The sequence below is a fragment of the Heptranchias perlo genome, chromosome 40, assembly GCF_035084215.1.
Source record: "Heptranchias perlo isolate sHepPer1 chromosome 40, sHepPer1.hap1, whole genome shotgun sequence".
Lineage (NCBI taxonomy): Eukaryota > Metazoa > Chordata > Chondrichthyes > Hexanchiformes > Hexanchidae > Heptranchias > Heptranchias perlo.
The window spans coordinates 3,428,236-3,446,149 of record NC_090364.1 but is presented as its reverse complement, the minus strand read 5'-3'; the positions used below and the strand labels follow the sequence as shown (position 1 = coordinate 3,446,149).

Sequence of the window (17,914 nt, the reverse complement as noted above, 5' to 3'; positions counted from 1 at the left end):
GGTTGACAATTGTAAACAATTTTACAACACCAAGTTATAGTCCAGCAATTTTATTTTAAATTCACAAGCTTTCGGAGGCTTCCTCCTTCGTCAGGTGAACGATCGTTCACCTGACGAAGGAGGAAGCCTCCGAAAGCTTGTGAATTTAAAATAAAATTGCTGGACTATAACTTGGTGTTGTAAAATTGTTCACTAGATACAGGGGAGGTAGCGGAGGACTGGAAGACTGCAAACGTAGTGCCATTGTTTAAAAAGGGTACGAGGGAAAGGCCGAACAATTATAGGCCGGTCAGTCATACCTCGGTGGTGGGCAAACTATTAGAATCAATACTGAGAGATAGGATAAACTGTCACTTGGAAAGGCATGGTTTAATCAGGGATAGTCAGCATGGATTTGTTCAGGGAAGGTCATGCCTTCGAGCCGGCGGGGACACAATGGGCCGAATGGCCCCCTTCTGTGCTATATTTTTTCTATGGTTTTGAAACAGGTCATTTATCATATTGCTGTTTGTGGGATCTTGCTGTGCCGCGTTTCCTACATTACAACAGTGACCACACTTCAAAAGTACTTGATTGGCCGTAAAGTGCTTTTGGACGTCCTGAGGTTGTGAAAGGCGCTATATAAATGCAAGCTCTTTCTTTCTTCTTTATACATCCAGCAGTTTCTGGTCTCTCTTCATTTTATTGCAGCTCCCCGTGGTTCGATATCAAGCTCCTGATCCCTTGAGTTAATGGTTGCCTCGCTAAGTAACCACAGCGAGAGACAACAACACACGGGGCATGAAGATTAGAAAAAGGAACGAGTCCACACACAGATTTAATTTATATTAAACTTTCTATTAGCGCGCATTCGTTCACATAACATCTGTATCAGCAGTGAGCTCTTGATTGGTGGTTAGACCCTTTGACTGGCTGCTGACAGCTCTTGGTCCCTTAATGTCTTTTCCAGAGACTATCTCTTTCGCTGTGATCGACAACAGACAGAGAGATGAGCATCTGTGCGATGTAGTAGGTCGACATGATGACGGCGCGCGCGTGGGGTAGGGCAAAGCAGAACTTGTCGACGGCCAGGATGAGGTCGGAGATTATGAAGACCACCGCTCCCGTCGCAGTGCACCCCCGGCCCCACGACCAGTCGTAGCTGGAGCAGCATGCCCGCGCAATGGCCCGCCAGCTCATCACCCCCAGCACCAGGACGTAGCCCGCGAGGGCGTAGACCATGGGGCCCTCCAGGTAGGTGTAGACCCCCATGTAGAAGATCGCCCCGAGCAGCAGCAGGAAGAGAGCTATCCAGAGTTTCAAGGGGCGCAGCCCAAAGGCGCAGGTGTATAGAACATGGCTGATTCCAAACATCAACATGCCTGGAAAGCAAAGGTACAATTTAGTCAATGTGCAAAAATACAGCCTCTGGACGTCTTTCTTGTAGAAACATTGTGCTCATCAAGCTAGCGTTCCCTGCATTACAACAGAGATCACACCTCAAAGGTACTTCATTGGCTGTAAAGTGCTTTGGGACGTCCTGAGGTCATGAAAGGTGCTATATAAATGTATGTCTTCTTTCTCTCTTTCATTCTTTCTCTCTCATTCTTCCTTGCTTTTCTTTCTCTCTTTCTTTCTTTAAAAAAAAGGGAACACTGGTGTGTTGCTTCTAATATCAGCCTAACAACTCAGAGGTCAGGAGTTCAAATCCCATCTTGGCAAATTGTGAGACTGAATTCAATCAACCTGGCAGTCTGCGGGCTGGCACCAGAATTAAATGACCAGGGAGCAGTCAGATTGTTGTAACGACCCAACTAGTTCACTGACGTCCTTCAGGGAAGGAGACCTGCTGTCCTCACCCGGTCTGACACTGTCTGGTTGACTTTTAGTGCCCCCTGAAGTGTAAATGTCTACAGAAGGCCCACCACCACCTTCTCAGGGCAACTAAGGACAGCCAATAAATGTCCGCCTTGCCAGCGACGCCCACATCCTGAGAACAAATAAGAATAAAAGAGAATAGAAAAAAAAATGGGCGGGGTGTAAAACGGGCTCCCGATTCGCTGTCGCCGTTTTGAGCTACTGCCTGAGATTAATTTCACTTCCAGAAAACCTTTCCTTGGACTGTTTTTGTTCTTAGTTCTATCCTGTGCCTCCGTGGGATCCTCCATCTGTTCTGGAAGCAGCAGAATGAGACTACATTTGGCCTTGTTTTAGGCTTTGACTGCTAAATGGTTTTGTTAAACGGTAAACGAACAAGTGACTAAACAGAAGAAACTGAGCAGATTTTTTTCGCAATAGTCGTTAAGTTTTGCTAACTCTTTGTGTAGTGGAAAATAATAAATTGATCACAACTCTGTGCTAAACCGATTATAATCAGTGTTTGTATGTTCCCGTTCCCATCAACTCCAGGAGTTATCGAACTTTCTCTTCACAAGTCCCGGACAGACTGTCCTCGATGGCACCAATCTCTTTGATTTGAATCATCAAGGATTAATAAATACACTTGAAACAGTTATTGGGATGTTGTGAATTTAAATAACTGTCAGCTTCTTTCAAAAGGAGCTGCCAATCAGAGGCATATCTGAATAAATCACAAAGCATATTTGTGTTTGAACTTTGCAGCTTGGCTCCTCCCTCAAGCAAACTTCCCAGAGACGAATAATTAGCCCTCAAAACATTGTATCACGATAGTGGGGCATGGAATCTGTGAAAGAAGCTGGATTTTAACTTCTCGTGCATCACGACTGAACATAAGAACATAAGAAATAGGAGCAGGAGTAGGCCAATCGGCCCCTCGAGCCTGCTCCGCCATTCAATAAGGTCATGGCTGATCTGATCCTAACCTCAAATCTAAATTCATGTCCAATTTCCTGCCCGCTCCCCGTAACCCCTAATTCCCTTTACTTCTAGGAAACTGTCTATTTCTGTTTTAAAGACGCTCTTTAAAACCTGCCTCTTTGACCAAACTTTTGTTCACCTGTCCTAATATCTCCTGATGTGGCTCTGTGTCAAATTTTATTTGATTACGCCCCCGTGAAGCTCCCTGGAATGTTATACTACATTAAAGGCGCTATATAAATGCAGGTGGTTGTTGCTTTTGGATGATGCTTGACTGTCAATCAAACATACTTCCCCCTCCACCACCATCTCCAATATTTTTATAACTAATAAACATAAGCGTTCAAAGAAAATGAAAAAAACAAAATCTTATTAAATGTCACTATGATTTTTCTCCCCGGGTTTTTGTTCCCAGTGTCCTGGAGATTAATCCTCAATTCCTGGAGACTCCAGGACAATCCTGGAGGTTTGGCAACCCTATTCCAGAATCCATAAGAATAAGGGGGTAAATGTTAACCTCGCACGGAAATGCAATGCAATACATCTGCGGGTAGTTTAATAGTTCAGTCTTAAAACAAAAGGCCACAAGGAGGAATAGGCAACACTCTTATTCCTACAGTTCAAAAAGAACATAAGAAATAGGAGCAGGAGTAGGCCAATCAGCCCCTCGAGCCTGCTCCGCCATTCAATAAGATCATGGCTGATCTGATCCTAACCTCAAATCTAAATTCATGTCCAATTTCCTGCCCGCTCCCCGTAACCCCTAATTCCCTTTACTTCTAGGAAACTGTCTATTTCTGTTTTAAATTTATTTAATGATGTAGCTTCCACAGCTTCCTGGGGCAGCAAATTCCACAGACTAAATGAATTAAATGTTTAGTTTTTGTCACAACGGACGTACCTCAAAACCTTTATGTAGACGACTAGTTAATCTCCCTTGGCATTGTACACTGGGAGTCAAGTAATCCAGGTAAAGTGGAGTCAGAGGGTGGGGATTATAATTGGACCCTAGAGCATGTAGACTTAATGCAATTTAGAGGCATATACCCTTTCCTTATTTTTATATTTCCATTATAACCCACATTTATAATGGAGACTGCCTATGTAAACTTGCCTCATCACCCTGCCAGTGAATTTCAATAGGCAATTTGGTCACGGGGGCTTCACAGTTTGAGATGAATGGCAGGGTGCTGGTATACGTGGTACCCACAGGGTGGTGCTGTTGAGTGAGATTCACCATCACCGTCATGGACGTAGGGAGAGATTCTTTAGCAAGTCGTTGATTCTGCTTCGAAGGAATACAAACTTTCCCGTACTGTTTGGCCTCTCCTTTCTCACACAGACGCAAGGGCAGATCTGTCCCTAAGCTAAGGCTGCCAGTTTTCAATGAGTGCAGAGCTGGACGGAGGAACTGGGTAAGGGCCAGTGAATTGGGTGAGATTGTGCTCACGTTTCACTGCTTTTTTGATATTGAGAATTGGCTGAAAACTTTAATCGTTAATACTTAATCTTCACATCATCGCACGCAAGAATAACTGGAAATAATAACCACAGTCAAAAATGCTCCCACTGCAAAAATGCCCCTCCTCAAAAATACCTCTAAAAATGTCAATTTTAAACTGGACAGTCCCGTATTTTTTAAGTGAAGTTATTTTCAGAGACGCAACACCTGGGTTTTAAAATTCTCATCCTTGTGTTCAAATCCCTCCATGGCCCCCGCCCCTCCCTATCTCTGTAACCTCCTCCAGCCCTACAACCCTCCGAGATCTCTGCCCTCCTCCAATTCTGGCCGCTTGCGCATCCCCAATTTTCATCGCTCCACCATTGGCGGCCGTGCCTTCAGTTGCCTAGGTCCTAAGCTCTGGAATTCCCTCCCTAAACCTCTCCGCCTCTCTCCTCCTTTAAGACGGTCCTTAAAACCTACGTCTTTGACCGAGCTTTTGGTCACCTGTCCTAATATCTCCTCAATGTTATAATTTTGTTTGATAATCACTCCTGTGAAGCACCTTGGGACGTTTTACTACGTTAAAGGCGCTATATAAATGCAAGTTATTGTTATTTTGAGGAGGGGATATCCTTATAGCGAACTCAGGGGAGCGATTTGCTCTCTACACTTTACTCTGCACTAAAACAGCTCAGAAACACAGCATTACACACTGAGCAAAACACAGCAAACAGGGGAACAAAACACGGACGCCTTGTAGCCCTGAGAGTGTCACATCTTAAACTCTGTGTCTCGCTGGAACGTGGATTCAGGGCCACCTGGCGGAGGGTGAGTCACTTTAAGTCAGTGATCCAAAGTCTGGTCTCTAGAGTTGGCAGCGAGGTAGCAAAGGATCAAAGTGCATTGAGATAACGGGCGATGGCACAGTGATAGTGTGCAGGATCCAAATCACAGGTCGGAGCTCTGGACAAGTTGGAATGTTCAAATCAAAGGACAACTCTCCTCCCCTGATGCCTCACCACCTGCAGTTTAAAATTCTCACCCTCGTGTTCAAATCCCTCCAGGGCCCTCGCCCCTCCCTATCTCTGTGACCTCCTCCAGCCCTACAACCCTCCGAGATCTCTGCCCCCCTCCAATTCTGGCCTCTTGCGCATTCCCGATTTTCATTGCTCCACCATTGGCGGCCGTCTACGCCCTAAGCTCTGGAATTTGCCCCCTAAACATCTCCACCTCTCTCTCCTCCTTTCAGTCACTCCTTAAAACCTACCTCTTTGATCAAGCTTTTGGTCACCTGTCCTAATATCTCTTTATGTGGCTCGGAGTCAATTTTTGTTTGATAATCGCTCCTGAGAAGCACCTTGTTACTATGTTAAAGGCGCTATATAAATGCAAGTTGTTGCAAATGTACCACTTGGCGTGGTACTGAGCCACACAGGCCAGGGTGCTCCCTGGCTCGGTCTGTGCTCCGTCAAGCAGTCTAAGCCAGGGGGCAGCCCTGGACTGTGGAGAGAAAAATCAGCCAGGACGCCTGCTCCTGACAACCGTCCAATGATCCCTGTTGGATGGTGCTCTGTGCGTGGCCATTAAACACAGCTGCGACAACGTAAAGACTTTCTATTCAATGGCACAGGGCCAGCTCCGAACTTATAAAAATATATCGAAACACACACACCGAAACAGGCCATTCGGCTCAGCCAGTCCGTGTCGGCATTTACTCCCCACACGAGCGAATAGTCCCAATCACGTTTACCTGCCCAGTTCCCACATCCCTTCATCCCTCGATCCAATCCAATCTTCAATGTTGACATAGTTTCTGCCTCATCCACTAACCCTGAAAGTGAATCCCACAGCCACACAACCCTCTGTGCGAAGAGGTTTCTCCTGCCCTCTGTTCTAAATCTCCTACACTTAATCTTGTATCAATGCCCCCTCCTTCTTGACCCCGTGCCTACTGGAAAGAGTCATTTTAAACACTTGTATCGTATCGTTACGTAATCAGCGTTCTAAAAGAAGCTCCAATTTTCCAAGTCTTTGTATTTGTGTTTCCTCAGACCAGGCAGCATCCCAGTGAATCTGTCTTGTACCCTCTCTGTAGCCTCAATATCCTTCCTGTAGTGTGGAGCCCAATACTGCACACAGTGCTCTAACTGAGGCCTTATTAAGGTTTTACACAGGCTCATTACCTTTTGGTTTTTATATTCTATGCCTCTTGTGATAAAAGCTAGAATTCCTTTCGCTTTTTCTCGCTGCCTTTAGTGTCCTGTGAACCTGTCCCCCAAATCCCTATCCCCCCCACAACACCCAACTTTCCCCTATTCACAGTATAATTACTGATGATATTGGTTTTACCAGCTGCATCACCTCACACTTACTGAGAATTAATTCCATCTTCCATTTTTTGCCTCATCTTATCAATATCCATTTGCAGATTCCATTTGGTCCTTTAAAGAATTAACTACAACCTCCTATTTTGATATCACCTGCTCTGTTTCCTTTTGGGTACCATAATGGCCATTCTCGAGTCGTTTGGCAGACTTCCACACTCAATGCAGCACTGAAATATAATTTCTAGGACCTCTGCAATTTCTTCGCTCACTCTCTTCCCCCACTCCAGAGATTTGAGCCCATAATCTAAGCCGGCACTCCCAGTGTAGCACTGAGGGAGTGCTGCACTGTCGGAGGTGCCGTCTCTCAAATGAGACATTGAATCGAGGTCCCGTCTGCCCTCTCAGTTGGACGTAAAAGATCCCATGGCACTATTGGAAGAAGAGCAGGGGGGATCCCCCCTGTGTCCTGGCCAATATTTATCCCTCAACCAACATCACTAAACAGATTATCTGGTCATTGTCACATTACTGTTTGTGGGATCTTGCTGTGCGCAAATTGGCTGCTGCATTTCCTACATCACAACAGTGACTACACTTCAAAAAAGTGCTTCATTGGCTGTAAAGCTCTTTGGGACATCCTGAGGTCGTGAAAGGCGCTATATAAATGCAAGTTTTTTCTTTCTTTTTTCTCTCTTATCTTCCCTCAGGATCCTGGGATGATCCCACTGGGCAGTGGCACCTTATCTTCCTTTAGTCTAACTAACTTATCTTAAATGTTCCTTTTATCCATCATAATATCGCTCAATTTGACCTGGTCCCATCGGACCAAACTGCTTAAATCCAGATCCATGGTTGCCCCCCCATATGTGAAAATCAGTCGCCATCTTGAGTGGGGTGAAACTCCTCTTGTTGATAGTTACGGCAAAATATTCAACACGGGTACAAAAGGCGACTTCCTGCTTTGTGTCCCCGCGCAGACTTTTTGAACAGGAAGAGTTTCACCTCTTGAAATAGTTCTTTCCCTTGTTATGTTGGTCTTTATCTCAAGGGAGGCTGGAATACAAAGGGGAGGAAGTTATGTTGCGGCTGTACAGAGCTCTGGTTACACCCCATCGGTTCTGGGCACCGCACCTCAGGAAGGATATATTGGCCTTGGAGGGAGTGCAGCGCAGATTCACCAGAATGATACCGGGGCTAAAAGGGTTGAATTATGAGGACAGGTTGCGGAGACTAATCTTGTGTTCCCTCGAGTATAGAAGATTAAGGGGTGATCTAATCGAGGTGTTTAAGATGTTTAAAGGAGTTGATAGGGTGGATAGAGAGAAACTATTTCCTCTGGTGGGGGAGTCCAGAACAAGGGGACATAACCTTAAAATTAGAGCGAGGCTGTTCAGGGGTGATGTTCACACAAAGGGGAGTGGAAATCTGGAACTCTCTCCCCCAAAAGCTGTTGAGGCTGGGGGTCAATTGAAAAATTTAAAACTGAGATTGATGGATTTTTGTTAGGCAAAGGGTATTAAGGGTTATGGAACCAAGGTGGGTAAATCATAGAGTCATAGAATGGTTACAGCATGGAAGGAGGCCATTTGGCCCATCGAGTCCGTGCCGGCTCTGTGCAAGAGCAATCCACCTAGTCCCACTCCCCCACCCTATCCCCATAGCCCTGCAAATTTTTTCCTTTCAAGTACTTATCCAGTTCCGTTTTGAAAGCCATGAATGAATCTCCCTCCACCACCTGCCCTTGCAGTGCATTCCAGATCATGACCACTCACTGCATAAAAACATTTTTCCTCATGTCACCTTTGGTTCTTTTGCCAAACACCTTAAATCTATGTCCGCTGGTTCTTGACCCTTCTGCCAATGGGACCAGTCTCTCTCTATCTACTCTGTCTGGACCCTTCATGATTTTAAATACCTCGATCAAATCTCCTCTCAATCTTCTCTGCTCCAAGGAGAACAACCCCAGCCTCTCCAGTCTATCCACGTAACGAAAGTCCCTCATTTTAGTAAATGGTGTTAAGATACAAATCAGCCATGATCTAATTAAATGGTGGAACAGGCTCGAGGGGCTGAATGGTCTCCTCCTGTTCCTATGTTCTGATATTTTTCATGACAAGCCCCGGGATTGCTTTGTGACTCTAAAGATCTCCAGGAAGGACTAGAGGATCAATAGCTCTCTCTTCCCCCCTTCTCCGAAGCCCCTTCCTCTTCCTTCTCCAACCATACAACGGAAGTGCGAGCTTATGAAACGTAAAATATCGGAGCCTTACCGTGGACGAAGAATCCTTGATCCCCCCAAGTGAGAAAGACATCGCCGAGGGCAGAGAACAGGAGGCCCGGGAGGATTTTCTGCGAGTAAGGCCGGAGGACCCCCAGACTGATGCCATGTGCCAGGACAAAGAAGCCCAGGCACAGAACGGGCAAACATTTAATAAAAGCGCTGAACCAGGAAGGGTTGGATGGGGGCAGCCACAACACAAAGTAGATGCAGAAGGTTTTCAGGAAGGGAATCAGCTTTGGACCAATGCTCTTTATCTGTGAGATGAGAGGGGAGAAAAAAGACAAGCGTGAGTCAAAGGGACTTTCTGTCTCCGGTGCTGTTAATGCAGGGCGTTCGGCACCTGAACTAGGCAGCACTTCATTTTGTTTCCAATTTGCTTCTTTTCCCCCCATTTCCCCTGGCGGTGCTGACTCTTGCTGGGAAAAGCATCCATCGGCCCTCACAATTACCCTCCAGTATCTCAGTCAAGTGCCCCTTTGTCATTTGGGAGCCAATGATGGCGGGTTACAGCCAAACCTGATTCTTTCCTCACCATGTTAATACACAAACACACACACACCTATACACACCTACACACACACTTACACACACCTATACATACCTACACATACACACCTACACACACACACCTATACACACTCACACCTACACACACCTAAACATACACACACATATGCATGCACACATATGCATGCACACACCCACGCAAGCACACACCCACGCAAGCACACACACAAACACACGAGGGCACTTTCCGGCAGGAGTCACTGGGAAGTAACCAGGAACAGGGACTGGAGACCTGCCTTATGTCTTTTTTCACCAGACCAAGAGCGCTGAGGACAGTTGGAAGATCCGAAATCCCACTCCAGCTCAGAGCAGCGAACTGAGCGCGGACTGGGGCTCAGGGCTGGCAATTGTTGGTCTGCACGGTTCATTGGACAGTGTCTAGAAACAGTGAGCCTCACTCCAACAATTCAATGGCTGTAAAGCACTTTGGGACATCCTGAGGATGTGAAAGGTTCCATATAAATGCAAGTCTTTCAGTTAATTTTGTTTAATCACAAGATCTTTCCAAATGAGGAAGGCCATTTGGCCCATCTTAGTCCATCCACCCAGAACAGCCCCACACTCCTCCCTATTGCTGAATTTAATAAAATGATTCTCAGCTTTTCACCTCTCCTACTTTGCCTGGTGTTGACTCCAAGTGTTGGTCACTCTCTGTGTGAAGAAGAACGTCCTGATATCAGTCTTAAATTTATCTTTTATCACTTTGAGCACATGTCCCATTGTCCTACTCTCACTATTTAACGTAAAGTAATTTTCCGATTTACCTTTTCCATTCTCTTTACAGTCTTATGTCCCTCTCAGGCGCCTCCTTTCCAGGCTGGGTAGCCCATAATCTCTCAATCTTTCCTGATATCTCAGACCACTGACACTGGGGATCAGCCCTGTGGCTCCTCTCTGCACTTTCTCCAGTGGAAGAATGTCTTTGTGCCTCAGTGACCAGAATTGGACACAGTGCTCAAGGCACAGTCTGACCAGAGTTTGATCACGACTTGCTCTGACTTACATTCAACTATTTTGGGTTTGTACTTCAAAATTCTTGTCAGACTAGAACCTGTTTAGTGTCTCTTGTTAGGCTAAATGACCTCTGCTAACCACAGCTTCACAACCATGCAGTCTCCCCGGCCGTGCAGTCTCCCCGGCCGAGCAGTCTCCCCGGCCGAGCAGTCTCCCCGGCCGTGCAGTTAGATTCATTTCAAAAGTTGAGCTCAATTCATTTCTTTTTGTTTTAATGGAGAATCCAGACCAAAAAGCCAAACCAACAGCGCATCACGACTGAAAATTGCAGGAGAGAAGACAAGGTAAATCGAAAAGTGGGGTTGGAGGGGTTCGTACCTGGGCTTTAAAGGCCTGTGGATTGTAGGAGGAAAGGAAGACTGAGGGAGGTGAGCAGTTCCACGCAGGAACAGGAGGAGGCCATTCAGCCCCTCGAGCCTGTTCACCATTCAATTAAATCATGGCTGATCTGCACCTCAACTTCCCTTTCCCCGCCTTTGCTCCATATCCCTCGATACCCTCACCCAACAAAAATCTATCAATCTCAGGATTAAAAGCTCCAATTGATCCCTGGCCTCCATAACCTTTTTGGGGGGGAGAGAGTTCCAGATTTCCACTCCCCTTTTGTGTGAAGAAGTGCTTCCTGACATCAACCTGAACGGCCTGGCTCTAATTTTAAGATTATGCCCCCCTCGTACTTGTTTCTCTCCATCTACCCTATCGAATCCTTTTAACATTTTAAACACCTCGATCAGATCACCCCTCAATCTTCGAAACTCAAGGACACGGTTTTGAGATCTTGGAGAAGATTGAGTGAGTGTAGGGAACGGGGCGATGATTCTCGAAACCCACAGGGCGAGGGTACGGGGAGGAGGACGTGTATGCAACAGTGCCGACAGGGGACTGAAGCTATCCGGGTGTCCGAATATTTGAGTGTCTACCAGTGAGCCTGTATCTGTGTAAAGTGGCTAGTGCTGGAGTGTGGCCAGATGTGGCCTTGAGTTCGCTGGGCTGCAGTGCCACTGAGGTGAGTGACACCGAGTGCAGTAGAACCCTGTGCGATCACGGCCTGGGTGAACGACACTGAGCCCCAGTCCAGCTGGGTTTATTAGACGACGGGCTCGTCGCACAAACGGGGCACGAGCTGGGCGAGGGGGAGGGGCGATTAAATTCCCTTTCCTCGGCCAACAGGCGGACCGTTTCGGTTTTCATCCCGCACAGAGAACTAGGAATACGAGGCACTGCTTTCCAGTTAGGATCAGACATCGGGATACTCTCTCTCTACCTCAGCTGAAGACACTACAGCTAAGGTTTCAAATCACTTCCTTATTAGATGCGTACTCCTTACCATCGCAAACACCTTCCCCCTTCTCCTGAAGTCGTGATCCATAATATCCATTTTTCTCTGTTCCCTTCTTCTCTCTCTTTCTCTCTCCCTGTTCTCTGTCGGAGGTCGTCCTGGGAGACTGTTGTGTGTCTGCCAGTGCTGGGTGCCCTTGCGGACTTTCTCCTCAGCTATCTTGCACTCGTTGATAAACGAGGCACCTCAGACTGTGGTTAGGTGCTGACCCGTAGATTGCAACTAATAGCAGAATGATTCTGCAACCATTTACCAACCGACAAGAAGGGGTCAAAATCCAATGGAGTCCCACCCATTCCGTCCTTCCTCTTATCTCTCTCTCTTTTTTTTTAGGATGTCTCTCTTTCCAGTTTTGACTCGTTGCCGGGCTACGGTTCTCCGGGAGCCATCTGCCATCCCGATACCTTGCCTAAGGTGTCAGTGGGTCGCACCCTCGCCTCTGAGTCAGGAGGTCGTGGGTTCGAGCCCCACTCCAGGGACTTGAGCCCATAATCCAGGCCCACACTCCCAGTGCGTTAATGAGAGGGTGCTGCACTGTCGGAGGTGCCGTCTTTCAGATGAGTCGTTAAACCGAGGCCCCTTTTGCTTTCTCAGGTGGACGTAAAAGATCCCATGGCCATTATTTTGAAGAAGAGCAGGGGAGTTCTCCCTGGTGTCCTGGCCAATATTTATCCCTCAACCAACACCACTAAAACAGATTATCTGATCATTTATCACAATGCTGTTTGTGGGATCTTGCTGTGCGTAAATTGGCTGCCGCGTTTCCTACATTACAACAGTGACTACACTTCAAAAAGTGCTTCATTGGCTGTAAAGAGTTTTGGGACGTCCTGAGGTCGTGAAAGGCGCTATATAAATGCAAGTTCTTTCTTTCTAAGTAAGCGGCAGTCCTTCAGCGAGTGCCGACAGGGGACCAGCAAACTCCCCCCAGAGTCCTGTTCCCACCCACGTTACGGGCTCAGTGCGCTTTCCACCTGGAGCCGCTGGATGATGAGCAAGAGCGAGAACTCTGGCCTTCCTAGCCCATCGAGGCCACTTGTAGAAAACCCAACTACTACCCCCCAATTACATAGAATGTACAGCGCTGAAACAGGCCATTCGGCCCATCTGGTCTATGCCGGTGTTTATGCTCCACACGAACCTCCTCCCACTCTACTTCATCTCACCCTATCAGCGTATCCCTCTATTCCTTTCCCTCATGTGTTTATTGAGCTTCCCCTTAAATGTATCTACACAATTCACCTCAATTACTCCTTGTGATAGTGAGTTCCACATTCTCACCACTCTCTGGGTAAAGAAGTTTCTCCTGAATTCCCTATTGGATTTATTAATGACTATCTTATATTTATGACCTCTAGTTTTGGACTCTCCCACAAGTGGAAACATTTTCTCTACGTCTACCCAATCGAACCCTTTCTAATAATTTTAAGGACCTCTATCAGGTCACCCCTCAGCCTTCTCCTTTCTAGAGAAAAGAGCCCCAACGTATGTCTGCCTCTCTCTCATCTGCCTCAGCGCGGTAGGATTAAAACTGGAACATTCCTGCTCCCCAGATCAACTCACTAAAGCCATCAGCCCTTTTCCTTTTGCTTTTGCGAGCAGCTATTTCTGTCAATTAATTCATTAGTGGTCTGGGAAAGGAACATTTTCAACCAGTCTCAAGTGCCAGCATCAGGCACTGAATGGGTTAGATACAAGGTACAGCTATGTCATAAGAAATAGGAGCAGGAGTAGGCCATTCAGCCCCTCGAGCCTGCTCCACCATTCATTAAGATCATGGCTGATCTTCGACCTCAACTCCACTTTCCTGCCCGATCCCTATATCCCTCGATTCCCCTGGAGTCCAGAAATCTATCGATCTCAGCCTTGAATATACTCAACGACTCAGCATCCACAGCCCTCTGGGGTAGAGAATTCCAAAGATTCACCACCCTCTGAGTGAAGAAATTCCTCCTTATCTCGGTCCTAAATGGCCGACCCCTTATCCTGAGACTATGCCCCCTAGTTCTAGACTCTCCAGCCAGGAGGATACAACCTCACAACATCTATCCTGTGAAGCCCCCTCAGAATTTTATACGTTTCAATGAGATCCCCTCTCATTGTTCTAGACTCCAGAGAGTATAGGCCCATTCTACTTAATCTCTCCTCATAGGACAACCCTCTCATCCCAGGAATCTGGTGAACCTTCGTTGCACCGCCTCCAAGGCAAGTATATCCTTCCTTAGATAAGAAGACCAAAACTATTCACCAAAGCCCTGTACAATTGTAGCAAGACTTCCTTACTCTTGTACTCCAACCCCCTTGCAATAAAGGCCAACATGCCGTTTGCCTTCCTAATTGCTTGCTGTACCTGCACGCTAACTTTCTGTGTTCCTTGTACGAGGACCACCCCGATCGCTCCATCTACATTACCTTGACATGGCACCTCCATTATATACCAAATAACAGCATGTCAGTGCTCTCAGGCCAAGGGTTAGCCTAGGTACATTGAGAGTCTCCCCTACTGGACCAAAGTGTCCACTTTTTACATCAAAAAAAAACCTTGCACCTTTCTTTTTAAAGAAAATCTATCAAGTCTTTTCTTCCTCGTAATGTTCTCCCGTCTCATCCTTCCCCTCCTCCTCCTCTTATTTGGGCTGTGGGCCTAGAATTTTCCGATCAACATTATAATAGAAAATGTAGACTGTTGGCTCTGATTAATTGGTGACCGGGGACCCCCTGTGGCCGGCCTGGTTATAGCAGGCACTCCATGTACTTTAGGGCTCCAGCTTCTTCAAGCCCGGATACGGGTTGCCAACCCTCCAGGATTGCCCTGGAGTCTCCAGGAATTGGAGCAAAAACCCCAGGGGCATAAAAAAAAAGAGTATTTTAAAAAATTTTCTTCGTTTATCGGTGATGGAAATGTAGGAGTTGGGCAAGAAAGCTGTTTGACAAACAACAATCATCCAATCGAGTCATGAAGAGTCTGTTCGCTTTCCAATTTGGCGTGGGAGGCGGTGTGCCATGAGGATGAAAGTGCTGGGCGACCAATGGCAGGAGTGTGGGGGAGGGGCAGTGGGAGGCGAGACGTCACACGATGAAACCTCCAGGAATACATCCAACCAGAGTTGGCAACCCCTAGGGCGTAGAGTGAGGCAGTCTGGTGCTCAACACACTGGATACCAGGTCGAGAATCCAGCAAAGAGCTGTCTCAACTAATGCAGCAGGACTTGGAAAGGATTTGGGTCGAAGGTGTCTTAAATGGAGAAACCTGGGAGAAGAGACAAGCCCCAAAGTGCAGGCACCACTAAGGTGCGAAAGAGCAGGAGAAAGATACAATATAAATCAAGAAATAATGGTGAGGTAACAACCAGGCTTGAGTTTAAAGCCTGTAGATTGTAAGAGGAAGGGAAGAAAGGCAGAGAGAGATGGTGAGAATGAGAAAAAAAGAGAAACAGCAACAGGTGTCAGAAGAGTGAGAGAGACAAAGAGAGACAAGAGACACTGAGAAACAGACAGGAACAAAGGCAGAGATAGCAAAGGGAAAGCAAGAGAGAGAGAGACAAAGAAAGACAAGAGACAGGAATAAAGGCAGAGAGAGAGAGAAAGAGAAATCAGACTGACAAATAGAAAGAGAGAGGCAGACAGACAAAGAGAGAAAAGCAGATAGAGACAGTGAGAGAGACAGACAGAAACAGAGTGAAAGGCAGACAGAGACAGAGAATGAGAGAGGGAGACAGAGTCAGAGTGAGAGCGAGACAGAGAGAGAGAGAGAGAGAGAGACAGAGTCAGGGTGAGAGAGAAACAGAGAGACAGAGTGAGAGAGAGACAGACAGAGTCAGAGTAAGAGAGAGACAGACAGGGGGAGAGAGAGACAGAGTCAGATTGGGAGCGAGACAGAATGAGAGAGGCAGACAGGGGGAGAGAGAGACAGAGTCAGATTGAGAGCGAGACAGAGTGAGAGAGGCAGACAGGGAGAGAGAGAGAGAGACAGAGTCAGTGAGAGCGAGACAGAGAGATTGAGGCAGACAGGGAGATAGAGAGAGGGACAGAGTCAGTGAGAGCGAGACAGGGAGAAAGGCAGACAGAGTTAGAGTAAGAGACAGAGAAAGAGTGAGAGAGAGGAAGACAGAGAGAGAGAGAGACAGAGTCAGACTGAGAGAGAGACAGAGACAGAATGAGAGAGAGGCAGACAGAGTCAGAGTAAGAAAGAGAAAGAGAGAGACAGATTCAGAGTGAGAGAGAGAGACAGAGGTAGAGTGAGAGAGAGACAGGCAGAGAGAGAGAGACAGAAACAGACTGAGAGAGAGAGACAGAGTCAGACTGAGAGAGAGACAGAGAGAGACAGTGAGATAGAGCCACAGATCACGGGCAGGACACCATATTCCCGATAGTGCTAGGTTTTTGTGACATTCCTGAAGCCCCAGCATCCTGCACTTGTTCACGATCGTTACTTATCTGCTTCCCCCGAGTGTTAAGTTGTGTTCGAACTTGTAGCTGTTCCTTGATCGTGCGTTGAGAAACTACGAGCTGTACTGGTTACCATAGAGTTGCAAAGTAGCTCATTACATTTCATGAGATGAACGGCCCCTCTCCCCCACTCCACAACCTCATTTCAGTGAATATTTAGATCAAGTGGATATAGATTTTTTTTCTCTCCAATTTCCATTCCCCCTCTCCTATTGATACTGACTCCTCTCCTGGATACAGTTCGCCAGGTTCCAGACACTTACACAAGTGGCCATTATCAATGTATGATCCTGATTTTGTGTGTTGGGCCATTACACGATGGGGGCATCCCTGCAGAGCTCCGAGCTGACATCTGCACCTGTCTTCATTCTGTTGGGTGAGTTCAGACAATACAGTGAACTCAAACACCTGCTGTTCCTTGTACAAGGGCCAGTGCCCTGACATCATGACTGTCCCCACTTCATTACCAGGGGGGTGCACTGAACAACCAGCAGAGAGGGTTAGAGTGTCTTATCCCCAAAGTTCAGGGTGAGGGCAGGTCAAGGCACAGCACATGACAGAGAGGGTCAGTCCCAGTGATAGTCGGGTCTGAGTGACAGGTATCAGTCGCAGTGCGAGGTGGGTCTGAGTGACAGGTGTCAGTCCCAGTGACAGGCAGTCCTGAGCGACAGGTGTGAGCTGGAGTCAGGTGCAGCACCGTCTGATAGTTTCCCCACAGCTGAAGTTTCTCCTGGTCGAATATCAGCTCAGGGCCTCCCATTAAAACCCAGAGCACGCGTGTTATTGTAATTTACTTACCACAGTACAAACTGACACCACTGGTCTCATCGCTCAGCAGATACCTCCTTCTGCTTCTGCCTGTTCTAACCTTGCTTTGACTCTTCCTGCTCTGCTCATGTGAGGCCCTCCCCTTTCAGTGACCACAGCTGCTCTGGGAGGGACTTAGGTTGGAGGCTGCGATGCTGATTTATAGCAGAGGCCGTGAGTTAATGAGTTACTGAACACAGAGCTGCACTCTCCCAGGTCGCAGGAGACAATACAAGCACTGCCACAGGAAACCAGGCCGTTCATGAGCTGACATAGAGTTAAAGGGGAATGAGGGACCAAAGGGGAACAGCAGAACAGGGGCAGGGGAGGGGAGGGAGGAGGTAGGAGGGGGTTAAGGGAGGGGAAAGGATTAAGGGAGGATAGAGGGAGGAGGGAGGAAGATTAAGGGAGGATAGGGAGAGGAAGGGAAAAGGTATTAAAGGAACAGAAAAAAGGAAGAGGAGGAATTCCAGGGGCCATTTTCAACCAGGAGTCTCCAGGAATTAAAGATTAATGTCCAGGACACTGCTACGAGCAAAACCCCGGGAAAAAGCCATCGGGGCATAAAACAAAATGGTGTGTTTTTTATTATTATGTTAAAGGTGCTACACAAATACAAGTTGCTGTTGTTATTTAGCGAGGACGGGATCAGGTCCACGCGGTCAAATAGCCTGCCGCCACTCACCGTCTCTCGCTTCAGGCATGAAGAATGACCACGTGGGTAAGGCACTCAAGGGGCAGCCGATATCCTTGGCACTGTGCCCCCCCACAGCAAGAGTCAGCGCCTTTAGGACAGGAGGAGAAGGGAAATCAATGAGATTCTTAATAATTTTTAATAATTCAGAGAGCCGGCACAGGCACGATGGGCT

General features: G+C 47.2%; 1 protein-coding gene across 4 annotated transcripts; it reads right to left on the bottom strand.

The window, feature by feature from the left end:
* Window positions 1-816: 816 nt before the first annotated feature.
* Window positions 817-17,196, bottom strand: LOC137305498 (lysoplasmalogenase TMEM86A-like). 4 transcript variants are annotated; one of them, XM_067974348.1, is made up of 4 exons: window positions 17,037-17,196; window positions 16,502-16,607; window positions 8,859-9,123; window positions 817-1,361 (listed from the first exon to the last, which is right to left on the bottom strand). In XM_067974348.1, exons 2-4 carry the CDS (start codon window positions 16,511-16,513, stop codon window positions 934-936), a joined length of 705 nt encoding a protein of 234 aa, XP_067830449.1. In that variant the 5' UTR covers window positions 16,514-16,607; window positions 17,037-17,196; the 3' UTR covers window positions 817-933. The 4 variants fall into 4 exon arrangements, with proteins under 4 accessions (XP_067830449.1, XP_067830448.1, XP_067830447.1 ...); XM_067974347.1 differs by lacking the exon at window positions 16,502-16,607 and having other exon boundaries at window positions 17,037-17,194; XM_067974346.1 differs by lacking the exons at window positions 16,502-16,607; window positions 17,037-17,196 and adding an exon at window positions 14,338-14,420.
* Between the last annotated feature and the right edge of the window lie 718 nt (window positions 17,197-17,914).